An 18,119-nucleotide genomic window follows, 5' to 3' on the forward strand; every position below is an offset into this window, starting at 1 on the left:
TCCCACTTTTTCTACAGTTTATTTTATCACCAAAATCTGTTGAATGGATGAAAAAAATGTAGAAAAACTTATTGCTTTATACTTTTATCAATATACAGAAGGTTGTGGTCGCATTTATTGTCAGAATGGTGATTGCAGATCTTGTCCATCTTTTGCAAAAAAATTTAAAAATCCAGATGAAGCTGCAAAACAAGCAATTATATCTGTTTTAAATTATAATATAAATCCAACACTTTGTGATGGCATGAAAAATTTCGTGTATGATCCAATTCTTCTAGGTCATATCAAAAGATTTGATGATACAATAATGGCACTTATTAGAAGACAACAACTACACCAATCTAAGGATTGCACTATCGTATTTATTAATGAAGTTCTTTCTGATTATAAACTCTTTCCTCATATCCTTCGTTCAAATAAAGATCGATTATCTCATCTCAACATTGCAATAGATGACGAAACTATTGATGATTTTGTCATAGCAATGCAACATGAGGCATCACTCTTTTCATTTGTTCAACAATCTTTTCTTCACATGGTCAAATCATTTCTTTCATCCCCAACAGACACATTTCTTCATATCCGAGGTTTAATTCTCCTTCTTATTTTTGGTAATTTTTATGAATATGAACAATTTGAAACGACTTTTATATCAATCTTAGCACATATCAATCGATTATCTAAAGAAATTCAAGATATATTTTACGCCTCACTTCAAAAGCTTCCACGCGTCATTCGTCACATTATCAATATCAGCCAAAACCTTTTAACGTTGTACATTCTCCAAAACGAGCCCATCAATCCGAACGCGTCACTTTTCTTCACTTTTTCAGAGTTTTTCACGAATCTTCGCAACAAATCAGCATTCCAATGCACGCCACCATTTCATTCCATTGACTTTATTAACGATGTTTTTTCCGAATGTTTTGATGCCAAAAGTTTATTTAGTCAAAGCAACTCACCATTTTTTACATATCCAGCAGTGTTATCCATGAAACTTAAAAACGAACTTTTCCATATATATCAAGAAAGTTTACAAGAACAAAACATGACGCGAGCAGTCTTTGAGAACTTAAACACATTTTTCATGAACGGCGGACGAGTTTCGGATGATTTTGTTCGACAGCTTCATTTAAACATTGAAGTTCGAAGAGATCATATTGTTGAAGATACTATTCGACAACTCGAAAGTATTCCGGAGTCACATTTAGCACGTAAATTAATGGTACAATTTCGAGGTGAATCAGGTTATGATGCAGGAGGAGTATCACGTGAATATTTCCATTTATTAATGGGGAAATTATTTTCTCCAGACTATGGAATGTTTACATTGATTAATAATAAGTATTATTGGTTTAATCCAGTTTCGTATGAAGATCAACGAACATTCCAAACACTTGGGAAAGTTATATCAATTGCAATATATAATAGTATTATATTACCAATTAGATTCCCATTACTTTTATATAAGAAAATATTACATTATAAAATAACTTTAAATGATATGATGGAAATTAATGAAAGTGTAGTAAAGAGTTTTCAACAAATGTTAAAGATGAAAGAAGATGGTGAAGATATTTCTGACTTGATGTTGAACTTTACAGCAACAATTGACGTGTTCGGGAATAAAAAAGAAGTAAATTTGATCGAAAATGGAGATAATATCGATGTGACAAATGAAAACGTAGAAATTTATATCGAAAAATATTTGGATTGGTATACAAACAAATCAATAGAATCTTCGTTTAATGCGTTCTATGATGGGTTTACTAAGTTATGCCATGGAAAATTCTTCGAAATGTTTACTCCAGATGAAATAGATATATTGGCAAGTGGAGAAAAAGTTTTGGATTGGAACGCATTAAAGCAAAACGCAAAGTATAGTGATGGATATACGCCTAAATCAAAGCAAGTTATTTGGTTTTGGGAAATATTTGATGAATTAAACGATGAAATGAAATCAAAGTTCCTGCAGTTTACAACTGGTACTGATGGAGTTCCTTTGGGTGGTTTGGCAAATGTTATAATTACAATACAAAAATCAACAAATACAAAATTGTTGCCAACTTCTCATACGTGCTTTAGTATCTTCACCTTGCCTTGCTATAGAACTAAAGCAGAAATGAAAAAGAAGGTTTTAATTGCTATTACCCATACTGAAGGCTTCGGATTCATCTAGCAAGACCATCTCAAATTTACTCAAATTTTTGAAATATCCGATACGATTTTCAGTAGGGCAATAAAAACTTTTCAGATAAAACTAACGGCTTGGCATTGAATGATTTCTAAGGTGTAACGGTCGCCATGAAACGGTTATTCTCCTTAACTGATGTATTGAAAGTAAACATTAACCATTTTCGATGATTATCTTCTCCTTTTTACTTATTCATTATGTCACATTTGATATATATGGAACGCTTTTAAACATTAGCACAAAAAGTCAAACAATTAAAGCAATTGCACGTGAAAATGGTTTGGATCCTGAATTAGCCGCAACAACATATTCAAATTGTGAAGGACGCGTTGTATGGGGTGAAGAATATGCAGATTGGGATCAAAAACTTAAAAAAGCTCTTTTCTGGACAGATTTAAACATGAATTCTGATTGTTTCGAAAAATCTTATGATCGAATAATACAAACATACAATGAATACAAGCCATTCCCAGAAGTCATTGATGCCCTTAAAGAAATGAAAAGGAGAGGATATACACTTGTTGCCATGTCAAATTCTGTTACCTCACTTATGGATTTCAACAGAAAAGCTCTTGGTGATGTCCTTGATATGGCTGTTTTAGCAGACGAATCTAAAGCTTTCAAGCCAAATCTCCAATTTTTCAGATATGTACATCAAAAACTTGACTTTGATCACAACGGTCATACACACATTGCTCAAGGTATTTGGGCAGATATATTTCCTGCTAACGAAATGAACTGGACAAAGATTTGGGTTAATCGTGCAGGTGAAGGTGTCTCATCACGTTTCGAGCCTTACCATGTCGTCTCCAATCTAACTGCGGCACTTGAATTCCTTCCAGAGTTGGAAAATCCAAAATCTTTCCCATGGTTATTAGTTGGCTTATGCATTGGTGCTGTCGTAATCATTATTGTGGTCATTGTATTAGTTGTTATGTTGCGAAAGAGAAAGCAAGGATATGAGTCCTTAAATACAAGTGCACTCGTCTCAAGAGATGTTTAAATAATTAAAGAATGTAAAGTCTTAAAAAAAGGTTTTTGTTCTCAAAAGAAGAAAAAGGTATTTGGTTAAACATTAAAAGTTAATTAGAATCATATTTTTACTGTAATCTTTTTCTAAAAAAAATAATATCATTAACCGAAAAAAGACGTTAAGTCACTTGACTTTAATATCGGTAACGAACCATTAAAATTTTTAATTCAATGATAATTTTCTCATTTCTTGCTATTCATTATGTTACATTTGATGTCTATGGAACACTCCTTGATATGAGTTCAATTACTGATCGAATCAAGGAAATTGCTAAAGAAAATAATGTCGATCCAGTAAATGCCGCCAATACATATTCCTCATCTGAAGATGAAGTTATGTATGGAGAAGAGTATGCTGACTTGGATGTCAAAATCCAGAGGGCACTCTTTTGGACAGATATTTACTTAAACACAAACTGCTTTGAAAAAGCATATGATCGTGTTATTGATGCATATAATAATCTCAAGCCATTCCCAGAAGTTGTTGAGGCCCTTACTGAAATCAAAAATCGCGGATATACAATAGCTATGATGTCAAATAGTATGAAAGCAATTATGGACAATAACAGAAAAGCACTTGGCGATTTATTTGAAATTGCTTATTTAGCTGATGAGGTTAAAAATTACAAACCACGCTTAGAATTTTTCAAATATGTCCATGAAAAACTTGATTTCGACCATAATAACCATACACATGTTGCTGCTGGATACTGGTGGGATATATTTCCAGCAGCTGAAATGAAATGGCCAAATAAGATTTGGGTCAATAGGGGTAATATGAAGTCCGCAACAATTTACGATCCACAGATCGAAGTCCATAATCTTACAGAAGTCATTAATTATCTTCCACAACTTAATGACGAGCTTTAATTAAATTCAATTTATGATTTTTCGAAATTTTTTATCCTTGAATAACGCACACCTTTTTTTAAATAAGAGTTTGAAAAACTAATTATTTGTTTTTACATTCCTTAGTGAAAAGCTTTTTTAACTTCGGAACCCGTTTATTATTTCTTGAAACCGTTTTTAATTGGCCGCCAAAACCGCGTTGACAAGCCAAATTGCCAAATGTTTTTTGTTCTCACTCAGTTCATATCATCAGCTTATGTTGAATTAACATCAAAAAACATAGACAATATCATTGGGGGTAATCGCCCAGCTTTTATTAAGTTTTATAGTACAAAATGTCCACATTGTGAAGCAATGGCAGAAGATTTTGCTGAAGCAGCAACTGCTTTTACAGAAGTTACTTTTGGTGGATTAAATTGTATTGAAGAAACAGAACTTTGCGAAAAGTATAAGATCGACGGTTACCCAACAATCATGTTTTACAAAGCTAAGGAAACAACAGGTGTTGAATACGAAGGCAAACGTAAGTCTGAAGATTTTTGTAAATTTGTTGAAAACCAAACAAACATCAAAGCAAAACTTCCACCCAATAATCTCATTGATTTAAATCCATCCAATTTTAATACCACTGTTAGCAACCACAAATGTGTTTTAAACACATTTTTTGCACCATGGTGTGGTCATTGTAAACATTTTCTTCCTCAAGCAAAGATTGCAGCTAATGCTTTCCAAGCAGATCCTCAAATTGTTATTTCTAGGCTTAACTGCGATGAATATAACGATTTTTGTGAAAAGAATGATATTCCCGGATTCCCAACAATCAGATTGTTCAAAGATGGCGAATTCGAAAAGTACACAGGTAAACGTACTGCTGAAGCGGTTGTGAACTTCATCAACGATAAGTGCGGAACAGAACGTGCCGTTAACGGTCTCCTCAATGACAAAGCAGGTCTTATAGAAGAAGCTGCACCAATTGTTACTGAGTTCTTAAGCTCAACTGAGAAGGAACCAATTGTAGAGAAGATGAAAGCAATCAAAGGTGCCGAATTCTATGTTAAAGTAATGGAACGTTATATTGCAAAAGGACAAGAACAAATAGAAAAGGATATTGAAACAATGAATAATCTCCTTGAAGCTCGTAAAGGATCATTCGCTTCTCTCGACGGAATGAAGAAGCGTCTCAATGTCTTCCAACAATTTGTTCCAAAAGAAGTAGAAGAAGAACCAGCTAAAGAAGAAAAGGAAGAAGAAAAAACTGAACTCTAAACAATAATAATAATTCGTATCTTATTTTAAATATACAATTTCAAACATATAAATTTTTTTGTAATTTAATTAATTTATTATATCTTTGGAACTTTTTTTGGAAATGGTTTAAAATGATTTGGTGATAATCAGATTATAATAAATAAGATTAATTTATACAATTGGAATCAAAATAGAGGTAAGTTAATAAAGTGGAAATAACAAATATTTGGTGTTGATTTTGCAAAAGAAAAATTTACTTTTAAATGAGAACGTTAAGCTGAAACCGTTTACTTTTAATCAGGGGCATCCTTCAAATTGGCTAATGGAAAATCAAAATGCAGCGTTTGAGGCGTCAACACTAACATATGCTTTTTTAAAAGAGTTTGATCCACAAATATCAGAACATTATGCAGAACAAGCATTTCAACATCAACAAACAAAAGAAAATGCTGAAACAATTACAAATTCATTACCACCAAACTTCTTTCATAATTTGCTTGTTACTAGTCTCCCTAAGACAAACTATCCATCTCTTATACATAATTCAACAGTTTTTCCTCAAAAATGCACAAATGTTTCACAAAGGCGTTTAAATCTAATATATAATTGTCTTAAACGCATAGCCCTTACTCACAGAATTATTGGTCACACAAGACTTGTACAGCACATTCTTATTGATCCAAATGGTACATTTTTTATTACTGGTTCAGATGATTCCAATATCAAAGTTTGGCACATTCCATCTCTTACTCTTATGCACACACTCAAAGGTCATATTGATGCCATTTCCGGACTTTCTATGTCTCCTGATAAAAAACTTCTTGCTTCTTTTGGTAAAGAAGACCACTGTGTTCGGCTTTGGTCTCTTGAAGATGGTTTTGCAGTTTCCGTTTTACCAAACCCCAATCTTGGAAGTATCAATTCTGTTGCATTTTCACCATGTGGTCGTTATTTAGCCATCGCTACTTCATTTGGTAGTCTTCGGATATACAATGTTTCTAAACTTCCCGATGTTCTATCAAATGTTCAGAGTGTCATATCAAACGAACTCAGTCAATACGAGTGCAATTCACTCGTGAATGACATTTTTAGTTCCTGTGAAAAAGTTACATATTTTCCTGACATCGACACACACAAATTCATTTCGAGTCCTCCAAAGCTTAAAAAGCCTTTACAACTCAAAGGCGGTGTTCTTCATTTTTCTTTTTCCCCGGGTGGTAACTTTGGAGTCGCATCACAAGATACTGGTTCCATTACAGTTGTTCATATTCCATCAAATCATAAATGGACTGTTCGTGCACATAATGCACCAGTCGATTATGCATGTTTTATGAAATATTCTTTTAATCATATTTTTAGTTGGTCATCTAAAGGCGGCGACATTAAAATTTGGCAACTTAAAGACAAAATTCAATGTGTTTCCACTTTTTCAGTTCGCGTAAACGTCTCCCGCCGATACATTATCGGTGTTTCTTTGGGGTGCACCGAAAACATATTATGTGCTATCACATCACAATCACTTTTTTGTTGGAAGATTGAAGATACCACGCCCATGATCCATGTTGAAGACAACATATACATGAAAGAATTAGAGAAAATCGAATCGCATCCATTCTTGCCTAGTGTTTTTTTAGTTGTATCCAAATCATATATCACGATATGGGACATATATAAATCGAGTGAGCCACTTCATACATTAATCATTCCAGTCGAAACACCACGTATTCATGATGCGCATTGGACATCTGATGGATTATCAATAATATCATCGGACGCAACAGGCGGCATATTCATATTCCGAATAGCGGATGGCCCCGAGTGCAGAATAACGCCGCAGTTCTTCCCAACGGATTTCACCGTTTCCGAGTGGATCGAAGGCAAAGGTCAAATCGAAGAGTCAACTCGAAAGCCGACAGCTTTAAATGACCGATCTTTGCTGACCGACGCCGACAAAGTTGTGATTTTCATGAACTATAAGCCAATGTCTTTGGCGGAATTGAAGATGAAGGCAATAATCCCGCCGAAGCTGAAGTACGCTTTCGTAAACGAGGAAGTGTGGATAAAGAAGAATAAGGAAGACAGAGAATTGGCGGCGCAGAATAGGTACCTGGCGAAAAGTAGTAAAAGTGACTTGGAATCAGAGGATAATAACTCTACGCAGGACTCGCAGTGGCAAGAAGATTCGCAGTAAATGTTGTTTGATGTGTTGTAATTTTGTTCTTTAATAATTCATCAAAGCCATATTTGAGCAAAATTTCGAAGAGGAATTAATTTATGAGAAATCACGTGAATTTTTTTTGAAATAATTAATTTGTTTCAAGAATTTGTTTTGTATCAAGTGTATTATCCAGAAAAAAAGGTTGGGCTATGCTAAACTATACCCCCAGGGGATCATTTCTTTGAAATTTTTTCGAACGATCATTTTTATCATAAAATCTCTATCGTCCTCTATCGTAAATAACGTATTTTTTCCGGGGGTATAGTTTAGTCTACCCAAAGGTTGTAACCTTATAATAGAACATCTCCATATTGTAGTAATTGGAAATAAATTAATATTAAGAAAGAAATCTCAAAATGAAATTTTTATGTCATGTTAAGTTGATACAAAATACAATATATTGAAGTTTATTTTTTGAGAATTTTTTAATATTCATGAATACTAAAGTGTCTAGAAAAATTTTTTCCTCCCAAATATGTTATGTTAGATCCATAGGTCTTCTTCGTTTTCTAATAATTCACCAATTACTTTATCTGGTTTTTCAATACTTTCTACAACAAATTCATTATCATCTCTAATACTTTTTGATGATTGTTCTTCTGTTTTGATATTTCTCTTTCTTTTAAGGAAAATTATAATTCCAATTAAGATAAGAACAATTGCTATAGCACCACATATGATTCCAATCAATAGGCTTTTGCTAATTGCATTTCTCACATCATTTATTTCATTCTGCATATAAGGAACAAAGAATCCTGTATAAAGACTAAAATAAGTAGGATACTTAATGACTGAATAATTATAAAAAATATATTTCGAGTGCGTTATGGTATATTCAGAATTTAATAGTGACAAAATAAATGAATTTGAAATTAATGAATTTATGGTAATCGTCACAGTAAATGATAAGAAATAAATCAATGTATATGAAAATGTTCCTGATCCTTCGATTTGTGAATTTGATTCTATTAATAATGAATTTGAGATTGTTAATGAATTAGATATAGTAGGAATAGCTGATAATGTTAATGAATTAGATAAAGTAGGAATGGATGATATGGTTAGCGACTTTGATAATGTTAATAAACTCGAAATAATCAACGAATTTGATAAGGTAAATTCTGAATATATAGTAAAATAACTAGATTTGGTGAATGTTGTTGATGATACAAATACTGTTTTTGGTATTATTGTTTTGGAAAATGTGATAGAATATGTTGAAGATGGCATATTTGTTAAAATTCGTGTTGTTGCTTGTTTATATATAAGTATTGAAGTTGAAGACTCCTTTGTGACAATAGTTTGATATGGACTTGCAGTATAAGAAGGAGAATTTATTTGTGTTTGAATTTTTGAATTTACATATGTTGATATTTCAGTTGTGACTTTATAATCAAAATCAATGACTGTACACATACTAAAATCATCATCAGGGGAACATTTAGTTTGTATAATAGTACCTGTTGTTATTACTGAATTTGTTAATGTGGAAATTCTTGTGTCGATATATGAATAAGAAGCAACATATTTGAGCGAACTTGTATACATCGTAGTTGTAATTCTAATACTTGTGCTCACTTGTGTATATGAAGATGATGATATAATCGTATTTGAGTATTGACTTGTATATGTTCGACTTAATGTATTTGATGATGTTAATGTTGCTGATAATGTAATAGATGCTGATGATGTTTCTGTATATGATGGAACCATTGTGTTTAATATAGAAAATGTTTCTGAATATGTTTGTGTATTGTATGATGTGTTGGTATATGATTCAACATTTGTAAATGAATCTGTTTTTGATAATGATGAAACTAATGTAAATGAATGTGTTTGAGATAACGAAGAAACTTTTGTGACTGAAATGACTTCTGCATTTCCTTGAAAAATTATTGATTTCGGCGTTTTCCTCTGATTAGATTGAATATGTTTCAAAAAATGGTTTTTAGCACTCTGATTAGTGATTCCATCAAGATTAAGATTCGAACAATTAGAAAAAGTAAAATTACTGCAATACTTAACTTCCCCAAAAAAACAAACTTGACATAAATTTAAACATGATGAAAATGCATAATCTCCAATCGTTGTAATATCGCTGTAAAAAATCGCAACTTTTAAATCAAAACAAAAAGAAAAAGCATAACATCCAATTGACTTAACTGAGAGAATATGAACTTCGATGAGTGAATCCCAATGTGAAAAAGCATAATTGTCAATAGAATAATTTGTATTAACGAAAATATATTTTGTGATATTTTTATAAGGTAATAAATTAGAGCTACCATTATTTAATAGAAGGGTCTCATTGTTAGCAATAAAGGATGATTGATTTGATAGAATAAAAAGGATAATGATAAAGAACATTGCTTTCTTTGCGAAGTTTTGAAATGCTGTTGTTTTCAAAAGTAAAATTACATCAGAAAACGATATTAATTGGAAAAGTGAAAACACCGTTGCATTTCGTCTTATATGTTACCATCAAATTTTGAAAATTATTATTATGATCCAAGTATATCAATTAAGTGGATTCTCTATTTACATGTATACATGTTTATCCAAGAGAAAGCATATTAGAGTGTAAGATAAATGTAATTTACTGTATTCATGACCAATGCATGATTTCTGAGCATACAACCAATTCACATGATAGAAAAAGCTATTTATTGAAAAAATCAAAATGGTTTTTGATTGGAATAAGCGGTTCACTGTTATTTACAGTCAAAATATTGAATGCATTCAATTGAATTTTGTGTGTCATTTTGAAACAAATCATCGTTTTGAATAAGACGTTTGTGGTCATGTTGTTGGGCAAACATAGATCAAACTAGTTATTCCCAAAACTTTGAGACAAGAATTATTTAAACTCAACTGCTAACAGAGATGAATCATTTTCTCTTATTTGAAAACATGTAAATGATTCAATTCTCAATCTTGACTTATAAAATAGGGGAAACAGTAAATATAAAATGGGCACTACTTTTAGTTTAATGATTGTTTGCTAACATTTGCATTTCTTCAATAATAAAATTTAATAAAAAATTCATTAACTAAATATTTCTATCATAGTGTAACAGCTGTTTTGCTACAAGCTGTGAATGCTTCATAAAATAACATCTAATGCTTAAATTTAAGTTGTTTTGGCTATGTGGTGACTTAGAAGAGACCGTTAAATGAAAAATGCAGAGTAATTACAAAGTTCCGTCTAGAAAAAAGGACAAAAACGCAAAATTTAGGATTATTTCACAAGCAGATGTCGATTTGAGCGAATTGGTTTTAAACGAGGAAAAAATACAATTAATAAATGAATGGATTTCAGCATATCATACATACGATTTAACACCCGATGTTGTTAACTTGTTTGTGAAGGCTACAAGAAACGATTTTTTTTTGGATGTTGATGAATTATTTAAAACAACATTTCCTGACAATTTATTTCGAAACACATTAGCTTTATCTCCAGATGACGAACGCCTGCCACTATACTTACATGCATGCTTTGTAATAATGAGATCTTCTAGTCAATATTTCCATCATTTTCCAGAAGAGGTTGTTCTTCAGCTTTTTACCAACTTTATTCAACAAGACTCTGATGATATTGTATATGAATCACTTACCTCTCTTTACTTATTTGCCAAACATGGTTTTATCAAAGAGCAAACATCTTTCGACAAAGGTTTTGTTTCATTCCTATGCGATTTTTGTAAAAACACCAATAGGCCTATTGCATCAAATATTGTTATTAAGGTTCTTACCTCCAAATCTTTCCAATTGTGTTATGACGAAAAAACTCTTAAACATATTATGAAAACTTTTGAGTATTTTTCAACCTCTTTTTTCTATCTAAAAAATATTATTCATGGAATTTATAAGCTTTCAACATCAACAGGAAATTATCAACATCCACATTATCAATTTTTTATTAAACATAACTTGTGTAAACTTGTAGAGCATTCTCAATTAATTGCACAAAATACATTCGATGAAGAAATCGATGATAACATACGAAGCGATGCCGAAAGAATTGTTTATTTATGTACCAAGCTAATAAATTTTATTGCTTCTTCAGGCCCAGATGGAGATCTTAATAAGTTAACGCCGATTCGTTACATCACTTTTTATCCGTCACTTTTTTCGCATCAAAGTCAACGTATCGTTTTCGAAAGCTTACGTTTTGTAATGATAGCTGTACCTGGAATGCAGCAATACACTGATGTGCTCTTACGGTCAGAAAAGAATTATGATGAGATTGTTAATGTTGCATTTAATTCATTTTATGAAGCTAGAATGTTAGCTGGTCAAGTAATTGCACATCTAATTGTTCATGGAGATACTTCGTTTTTGGAATCTTTTGTGTCTAAAATTGAAAGATTAAATGTGTTAATGGAATTGTTTATTGATGAAACAGATTATGATAAAACGAAAATTTTTATTGACGCTTTTATTAGATTAATGGAATCACCAGTTGCTGAAACAGCAATCCAAATATTTGAAAACGAAGATGCAATGAATGCGCTTCATGCAATAGAAAACACCAACAGAAAAGCAACAGTACTTTTATCAAAAATAGATGCAGAGCTAAAAAAGAGGACTGATGATGAAATATGTGAATAAAAATATAAATTTGCTTATAACTATGTATAAGTTTACTCGGGATCTCTTCCCGAAAAAAATTAAAAATCTTTCGGGAAATCGGGAATTCTAAAAAAAAGTATGATATGTATGCATTTTGTATATCACAATTTAATATTTCGGCAAAAAAATCTTTTCGGCTATTTTTTTGATATTGAAAATTAAAAATAAAAATTATTTTTTTAATATTACGTTTATCGCTGAGAAATTTGAAAAAAATCGAAAATGAATCTTTTGATTTCCAACTCATTTTTAAAAAACATGAAAACGATATTTAATAAATGTAATATTATGTATGTTCTATATTCTAAATTTAGATCTTTTTAATATCATGAAATGTAGAAATAATGTCCCATCTAACATTATGAATTAGGGAGTACTCCCACTAGCGATAGGACATTCATGAATTTCTAGAATAGATCCCTAAATTTTACAAAAATATTTTCAAAAAAGACATTTTTATAAAATTTTCCTGGCTTCCATCGTTATACAGAAAATACTATCGTTCGATTGAAAGTTAAGTCAAGTGTAAATAAACCGGAAATTTAATTTCAAAAAGTGGCGTCGAACAAAGCTTGTTAATTTAACCGAGCCAAACCAAAACATGAACTCATTCGAAATCGAAAAAGAAGAGTTATCTTTAATCTATGAAAATAATTACATATGTAAAAGCCAAAATGTTGTTGTTATTAAGCCCTCAATAGGAATGAAACATGCCACATTAACATTTACAGTTCCAGAAAATTATCCAAATGAAGTTCCTTCTATTCATGCAGAACTTGAAGGAATATCAGGTGAAGGCTTAGAAAAATTCTTGAATTCAGCCGCACAAACAATGATTGGTTTATCAATGATAGGATATTTGGTTGGCGAAGCTATGGATTACTTATCTGGAATATCAGATAAAGAAATTGTTGAGCAGCAAGAACACGTTACAGCAACTCCCTTCTCACGCGAAGCATTTTTGCTTTGGCTTGAGAAGTTCAAGAAAGAACAAATGGAGCTGGAAGGCAACACAGAAAAGCCTATGACAGGGCGTCAGTATTTTGAACAACTTCAAAAGGCTAAATAATTAGAATATCTTGATAATGTTCTTTCATAAAATCAGCATTTTCTTATAAAACAAAAGGATTTTGCTTCTTTTTTTTTTGTGATATCACATATAGAATTATTGTCGTGTTTCTTTGTTTTCCAAAACCAAAAATTTCAAGAAACGGTTGACGCACAAATTCAAAAGAAAATGATCGTTATTATTTTGTAATTTATTTTGAAGACATTTGGTTTCGTTCACCAAAACAAAATCATTATTTTGCCTGATCACTTATCCATTTTAGCTGGTTGATAACACTCTCCTCAACGCCTTTTTTGAAACCTGTGCGATGTGTCATCAAACGGATTCGATCAAAATCAATTCCATTAAGATCATCTTGTGAGACCCACTTAGTAGCAACTTCACATGTAATTTCTTGGAATCCATGAGATGGAAAGTTTCCTTGACTATGGAACAACCCTCCATCAAATGCAGTAATTCCTAGAAGCCTTCCAAAAACATATTTATCAACTTTGAACACGGTATCTCCCATCCATTTTACTCCAACGTAAGGCCAAAACTCTGGTTTTTTTTCTACTAATTGTAAGGCATTATAAAGCTTATGAGGAAATCTGCAATTTGAATTATTTTTCTTATGGAAGAAATTTTGAACAATACCACCAAATGTTTCTGTGTTATTTGTCCAAAAGCCAATTGGAACAAATCCCATTTCACTCGGAGAAATTAGAATTGAATTATCCTGAAGCATTTTTGTGTAGTTTCCATTTGATTCTGGGAAATTTCCTTCTAGAATAGCTGGGAGAGATTTTTGTTTTGGAGGAGTTTGTTTAGACAAAGATTTTTGTTTTTTCCTTAATTTTGTTGGAAGAGTATTTTGAATTAGTTGTGATTGTTGATTTGCTTGTTCTTTCATTAATTGCATATTGAGATCTAAAGCTTGTAAGATGTCATGAGTTGGTGGTGGGTTCGACATCAAAAAGTGGTCACTTTTTAACTGATTTTATCAAAAAGTTTATGTTGTATTCAATTTTTGGCGGCAAAAAAAGTGATAAGATTATCTTCAAGCATCAAAAGTTAAAAGAAATAATTTTCGTATATGTTTGGTTTTAACATCAAATATCAATAGCAAATAATAATTCTATTCTATATTCTATAAACATATTTAAATTCGAGAATTTCATCAGCTTTTATTCGTGATCTAAGATTTAATCCTAAAGTTTGTATTTTAAAATTTTAATTAATATGTTAATTACGTCCAAAACTATCATTTTTACACAGGAAATTTAATTTTTAAACTTTGAATAAATTTTGGCGCCAAAATTACTTTTTGAATAATTTATGTCAGACATTTCAAGCGTTTGAAAATTTCTAATAAAAAATTTGGTTGTTTTCAAATATGTTGTATTCATTTTAAAAAGTGGGTATTCAATATTGAAAACGTACGTTTATTTTAATTTCACAGTTTGAGGTAACAGTAAATGTTCTTCTGTACCAGACAGACATTGTCAATTTCAGCAGCAAAAAAATCAAATGTCATTTTGCTACGATTAAATTTGATATATAAAAAATAGATGGAGCAAAACGTCAGTTTTTTATTAAAAAAGCATGCTCTAATCGTCATAAGAATTTTTTAGATTACTTTTCCAAAACCCCCGGGGAATTAGCCAACTTTTTCTTAGGTTTTTTGCTCAAAATTGACAAGGTCTGTCTGTAGTAAAAACGATTCCTTATATTTTTTCTTTCTCCTTTCATAACATATCTCTAAAATTTTAAAAGCTTGTTAAAAAAACAAATCATACAATAAGATTTCAAGCATCCCGAAAAACGTATACTGTAACTAATTAACCATAAGTTAACCAATTTTCGTTCAATTTTTATTGTTTCGCCAGATGAGACAAAAAAAGCCGCCACGTTCAGAATTTGAATAGGATGTTCAATTGAGTATTTAAAAGTTTCTCCTTAACGTACGTTATAAATAATCGTGTGTATTTGATTCAAGAATATCTCATTATCTAATCAAAATTATATGTTTTATCATCATTACATTTCTAATATTATCGATATATTCTTTATTTTATCAACTGAAATACATAATTCTGTTCTTTTACTTGACTGTTGGAGAAAGAAAAGTTCTTTAACACATTTTGAGAAGGCGGTTCACTGCCAAACAATTTGTGTTTTTTTCGTAATAAAGCACATAAATTTGAATCAGCACTCACAATAATGATTGTGGCTCTATCAAAACCACCCAACGATATTCAAAAAGTGCTTTGAAACAATTATCATTTCTAAATCGTCATGTCTTCAAGCAGCGCTCAATCACTTGAAAACTTATTAAAACAAATGTCTTCTCAAAACCATACAAACGAACAACAAGTGGTTGATAAAAAACCCACTGAAAGTGCAACAAATCTTACATCCTTATTACAGAATGTACAAATGAAAAGCCAAGAAACCCCAAAAGGTACAAAATCAACCAAGAAAGATTTATCCAATCCACTTACATTTGATTTTTCTAAATTATTCAGCGAAGAAAAAGATCTTATTCAATCTTTACAAGTACCATTAACTAAACCTGCCGAGACCGAAAAGTCGCCCAAGAAGCCAAATGATATTCCTGATAAACCACGTCAAATTGTTCAAACCATAATTTTTTCATCAGATAAATTTAAGACACTTCAAGAAGCGATTGATGCATCACCAAGTTCATCACAGCTTGTTATTCCATCTGGTGTTTACAATGAGTATCTTTCTATTGACAAAGAGATTACTTTATCATCTAAAGATGGGCGAGTTCAAATCGAAGGCATCAAATCCAAATCTCCATATCTATGCATTGAATCTATTGATTTTGATCATAGTCCCATTAGTGACAACAGTGGTATTTTTATTGAATGCGGATATACGAAACTTTCCAATTGCCACATTCATTCTGCTAAAGCTTCAGCCATCCAATTAACAGCTAAATCAAGGCTTGAAGCAGACAATGTTTCGCTTACTGGAGTAAATCACCCATGTCTTTATATCAACAAAGAATCATATGCACATTTTACAAATAGTACATTCGAAGGCTCCGAGTTCTTAGGCATATTAGCAGTTGACAAATGTTTCATTGAGCTCATTGACAGCAAAATCCAACGCAATGATCAAGGCGGCATATTAATTGGTGGAACAGCATCAATTAATATACATAAGTGCCAAATCATTAATAACGTTGGTAAAGGAGTTGAAGTTGTATCAATTGGCTCGATACAAATCACTGAAACGACATTTGCGAATAATCGAAAGTCATCTGCATTATTTGTAGCAGGATGTACATCAGTTCATATAACTAATTGTACATTTAAAGAAAATTCGGCGGTATCAATTCATGCGCAAAACGCAGCAAGTGTTATATCGACGAATAATAAATTTGATGATAGTGGTAACTCGATAATGATCTTGACTCGCTCTACTGGATCATTTACAAGTAATCATGATACACTTGAAGGCGATATGGATGCAGGAATCGCGACATGTGAAGGAGGACAAGCATTTATCGATGATTTACATGCGGAAGATACTAATGGCACAGTATTATATGCCGAAGATGATTCATCATTATTATGTTGTACTAATTCAACAATTCGTTGTATCAAAGATATCGCTATTCAAGCTGAGAATCATGCGCGTATGGAATTAGAAAATGTAACAATTGAAGAGCCACAAGATGTCGGATTTGTTATCATTAATAATGCAATTGGTACCTTCAAAAAAGTATATGTTAAAAATGGTAAAGAAGCAGGTGGTAACATACGTAATGTCCAATCATTCTCATTTGAAGAATGTGAATTCATTGAAAACAATTGCGGATTCGTATTCGAAGAAGAAGCAAATGTTACATTCGATCGATGTATCTTTGCTAAAAACAATAAAACGGGTGTAGCAATCACAGGTCCATTACCTAGACCAACATTTAATGGATGTATCTTTGAAGATCATTATGAAGTTGGCTTGAACTTAATCGATGGCTGTAAGGCAACAATTAAGAACTGTATCATACGTAATAATAATGTCTCCGGAATTAACGTCGAGAATTCATCTGCGACATTAGCTGCGGTAACTATCACCAAAAATAATGGAAATGGTATTACCGCATTTAAAGGTTCACAAGTAACAATCGAACAATGTACATTCTCCGAAAATAACATGGCCGGATGTAGTGTCCATGAGTCGAAAACTTTAGTGATCATTAATAACTCTAAGTTCAAAGATCATTTAAAGTCTTGCGCAATCATAGCCGTAGGTGGCGGCGCTATAATGTGTACGAATTGTACATTCGAAGGTTCGCGTTCTGCACATTGCGAAGTTAGACAAGGAGCTGCTATAGCATTAACGAAATGTTATTTGTCACATTCGTTACTTGGAAATGGTTGTCAAGTACATAGCGGTGGATTCTTACATTTGATACAATCAATGATTCATGACGAGAAAAAATGCGCTATACTATGCTCAAGAGGAGGATATCTCGAGTTCATGTCGTCGAGTTTGTATAACTGTAACGAAATTGGTATATCAATCGACCAAAACTCAACAGCGATAATTAATAACTCATTGATATTTGGGAAGGGAATGGTGGGAATACAGGCAGATGGCGGCAAGCTGACTGTCACAGATACACAGTTTAAGGACTTTGGCGACGCGGCGTTGTGTATATCGAAATCGACAAATTTGATGGCTTCAAATGTCAAATATGAAAATAACAAAAAGGATTTGGTTGAGGTTTAATATCCATAAAAGAAAATAATAAAGTTGTTCGAATTGTACATTTTATAAATTGATTAGCGAAATTAAAATTTCTTTTTACAGATTTATTTGTTGAAGTTCAGCGAACATTTTGGTTGATGATAATATGA

General features: G+C 31.9%; 8 protein-coding genes across 8 annotated transcripts; 7 read left to right on the forward strand and 1 right to left on the reverse strand.

Annotated features, from left to right (window-relative positions):
* Positions 1 to 244: 244 nt before the first annotated feature.
* Positions 245 to 2,179, forward strand: GO595_009396 (ubiquitin ligase; the record flags this gene model as incomplete). Its single annotated transcript, XM_067923077.1, has 1 exon — positions 245 to 2,179. One exon carries the CDS (start codon positions 245 to 247, stop codon positions 2,177 to 2,179), a length of 1,935 nt encoding a protein of 644 aa, XP_067770398.1.
* A 181-nt stretch (positions 2,180 to 2,360) lies between these two features.
* Positions 2,361 to 3,197, forward strand: GO595_009397 (HAD family hydrolase; the record flags this gene model as incomplete). Its single annotated transcript, XM_067923078.1, has 1 exon — positions 2,361 to 3,197. One exon carries the CDS (start codon positions 2,361 to 2,363, stop codon positions 3,195 to 3,197), a length of 837 nt encoding a protein of 278 aa, XP_067770399.1.
* Positions 3,198 to 3,397: 200 nt separating this feature from the next.
* Positions 3,398 to 4,096, forward strand: GO595_009398 (HAD family hydrolase; the record flags this gene model as incomplete). The annotated part of the gene is made up of 1 exon (XM_067923080.1): positions 3,398 to 4,096. One exon carries the CDS (start codon positions 3,398 to 3,400, stop codon positions 4,094 to 4,096), a length of 699 nt encoding a protein of 232 aa, XP_067770400.1.
* A 198-nt stretch (positions 4,097 to 4,294) lies between these two features.
* Positions 4,295 to 5,341, forward strand: GO595_009399 (Thioredoxin family protein; the record flags this gene model as incomplete). Its single annotated transcript, XM_067923081.1, has 1 exon — positions 4,295 to 5,341. The coding sequence occupies one exon, from the start codon at positions 4,295 to 4,297 to the stop codon at positions 5,339 to 5,341; it is 1,047 nt and encodes a 348-aa protein (XP_067770401.1).
* A 304-nt stretch (positions 5,342 to 5,645) lies between these two features.
* GO595_009400 (WD40 repeat domain-containing protein) lies at positions 5,646 to 7,514 on the forward strand (the record flags this gene model as incomplete). Its single annotated transcript, XM_067923082.1, has 1 exon — positions 5,646 to 7,514. The coding sequence occupies one exon, from the start codon at positions 5,646 to 5,648 to the stop codon at positions 7,512 to 7,514; it is 1,869 nt and encodes a 622-aa protein (XP_067770402.1).
* Positions 7,515 to 12,777: 5,263 nt separating this feature from the next.
* On the forward strand, positions 12,778 to 13,245 carry GO595_009401 (RWD domain-containing protein 1; the record flags this gene model as incomplete). The annotated part of the gene is made up of 1 exon (XM_067923083.1): positions 12,778 to 13,245. One exon carries the CDS (start codon positions 12,778 to 12,780, stop codon positions 13,243 to 13,245), a length of 468 nt encoding a protein of 155 aa, XP_067770403.1.
* Positions 13,246 to 13,477: 232 nt separating this feature from the next.
* Positions 13,478 to 14,197, reverse strand: GO595_009402 (uncharacterized protein; the record flags this gene model as incomplete). Its single annotated transcript, XM_067923084.1, has 1 exon — positions 13,478 to 14,197. One exon carries the CDS (start codon positions 14,195 to 14,197, stop codon positions 13,478 to 13,480), a length of 720 nt encoding a protein of 239 aa, XP_067770404.1.
* Positions 14,198 to 15,567: 1,370 nt separating this feature from the next.
* On the forward strand, positions 15,568 to 17,991 carry GO595_009403 (AAA family ATPase; the record flags this gene model as incomplete). Its single annotated transcript, XM_067923085.1, has 1 exon — positions 15,568 to 17,991. One exon carries the CDS (start codon positions 15,568 to 15,570, stop codon positions 17,989 to 17,991), a length of 2,424 nt encoding a protein of 807 aa, XP_067770405.1.
* Between the last annotated feature and the right edge of the window lie 128 nt (positions 17,992 to 18,119).

This window comes from Histomonas meleagridis, assembly GCF_020186115.1.
Source record: "Histomonas meleagridis strain 2922-C6/04-10x chromosome Unknown contig_9, whole genome shotgun sequence".
Taxonomy (NCBI): domain Eukaryota; phylum Parabasalia; order Tritrichomonadida; family Dientamoebidae; genus Histomonas; species Histomonas meleagridis.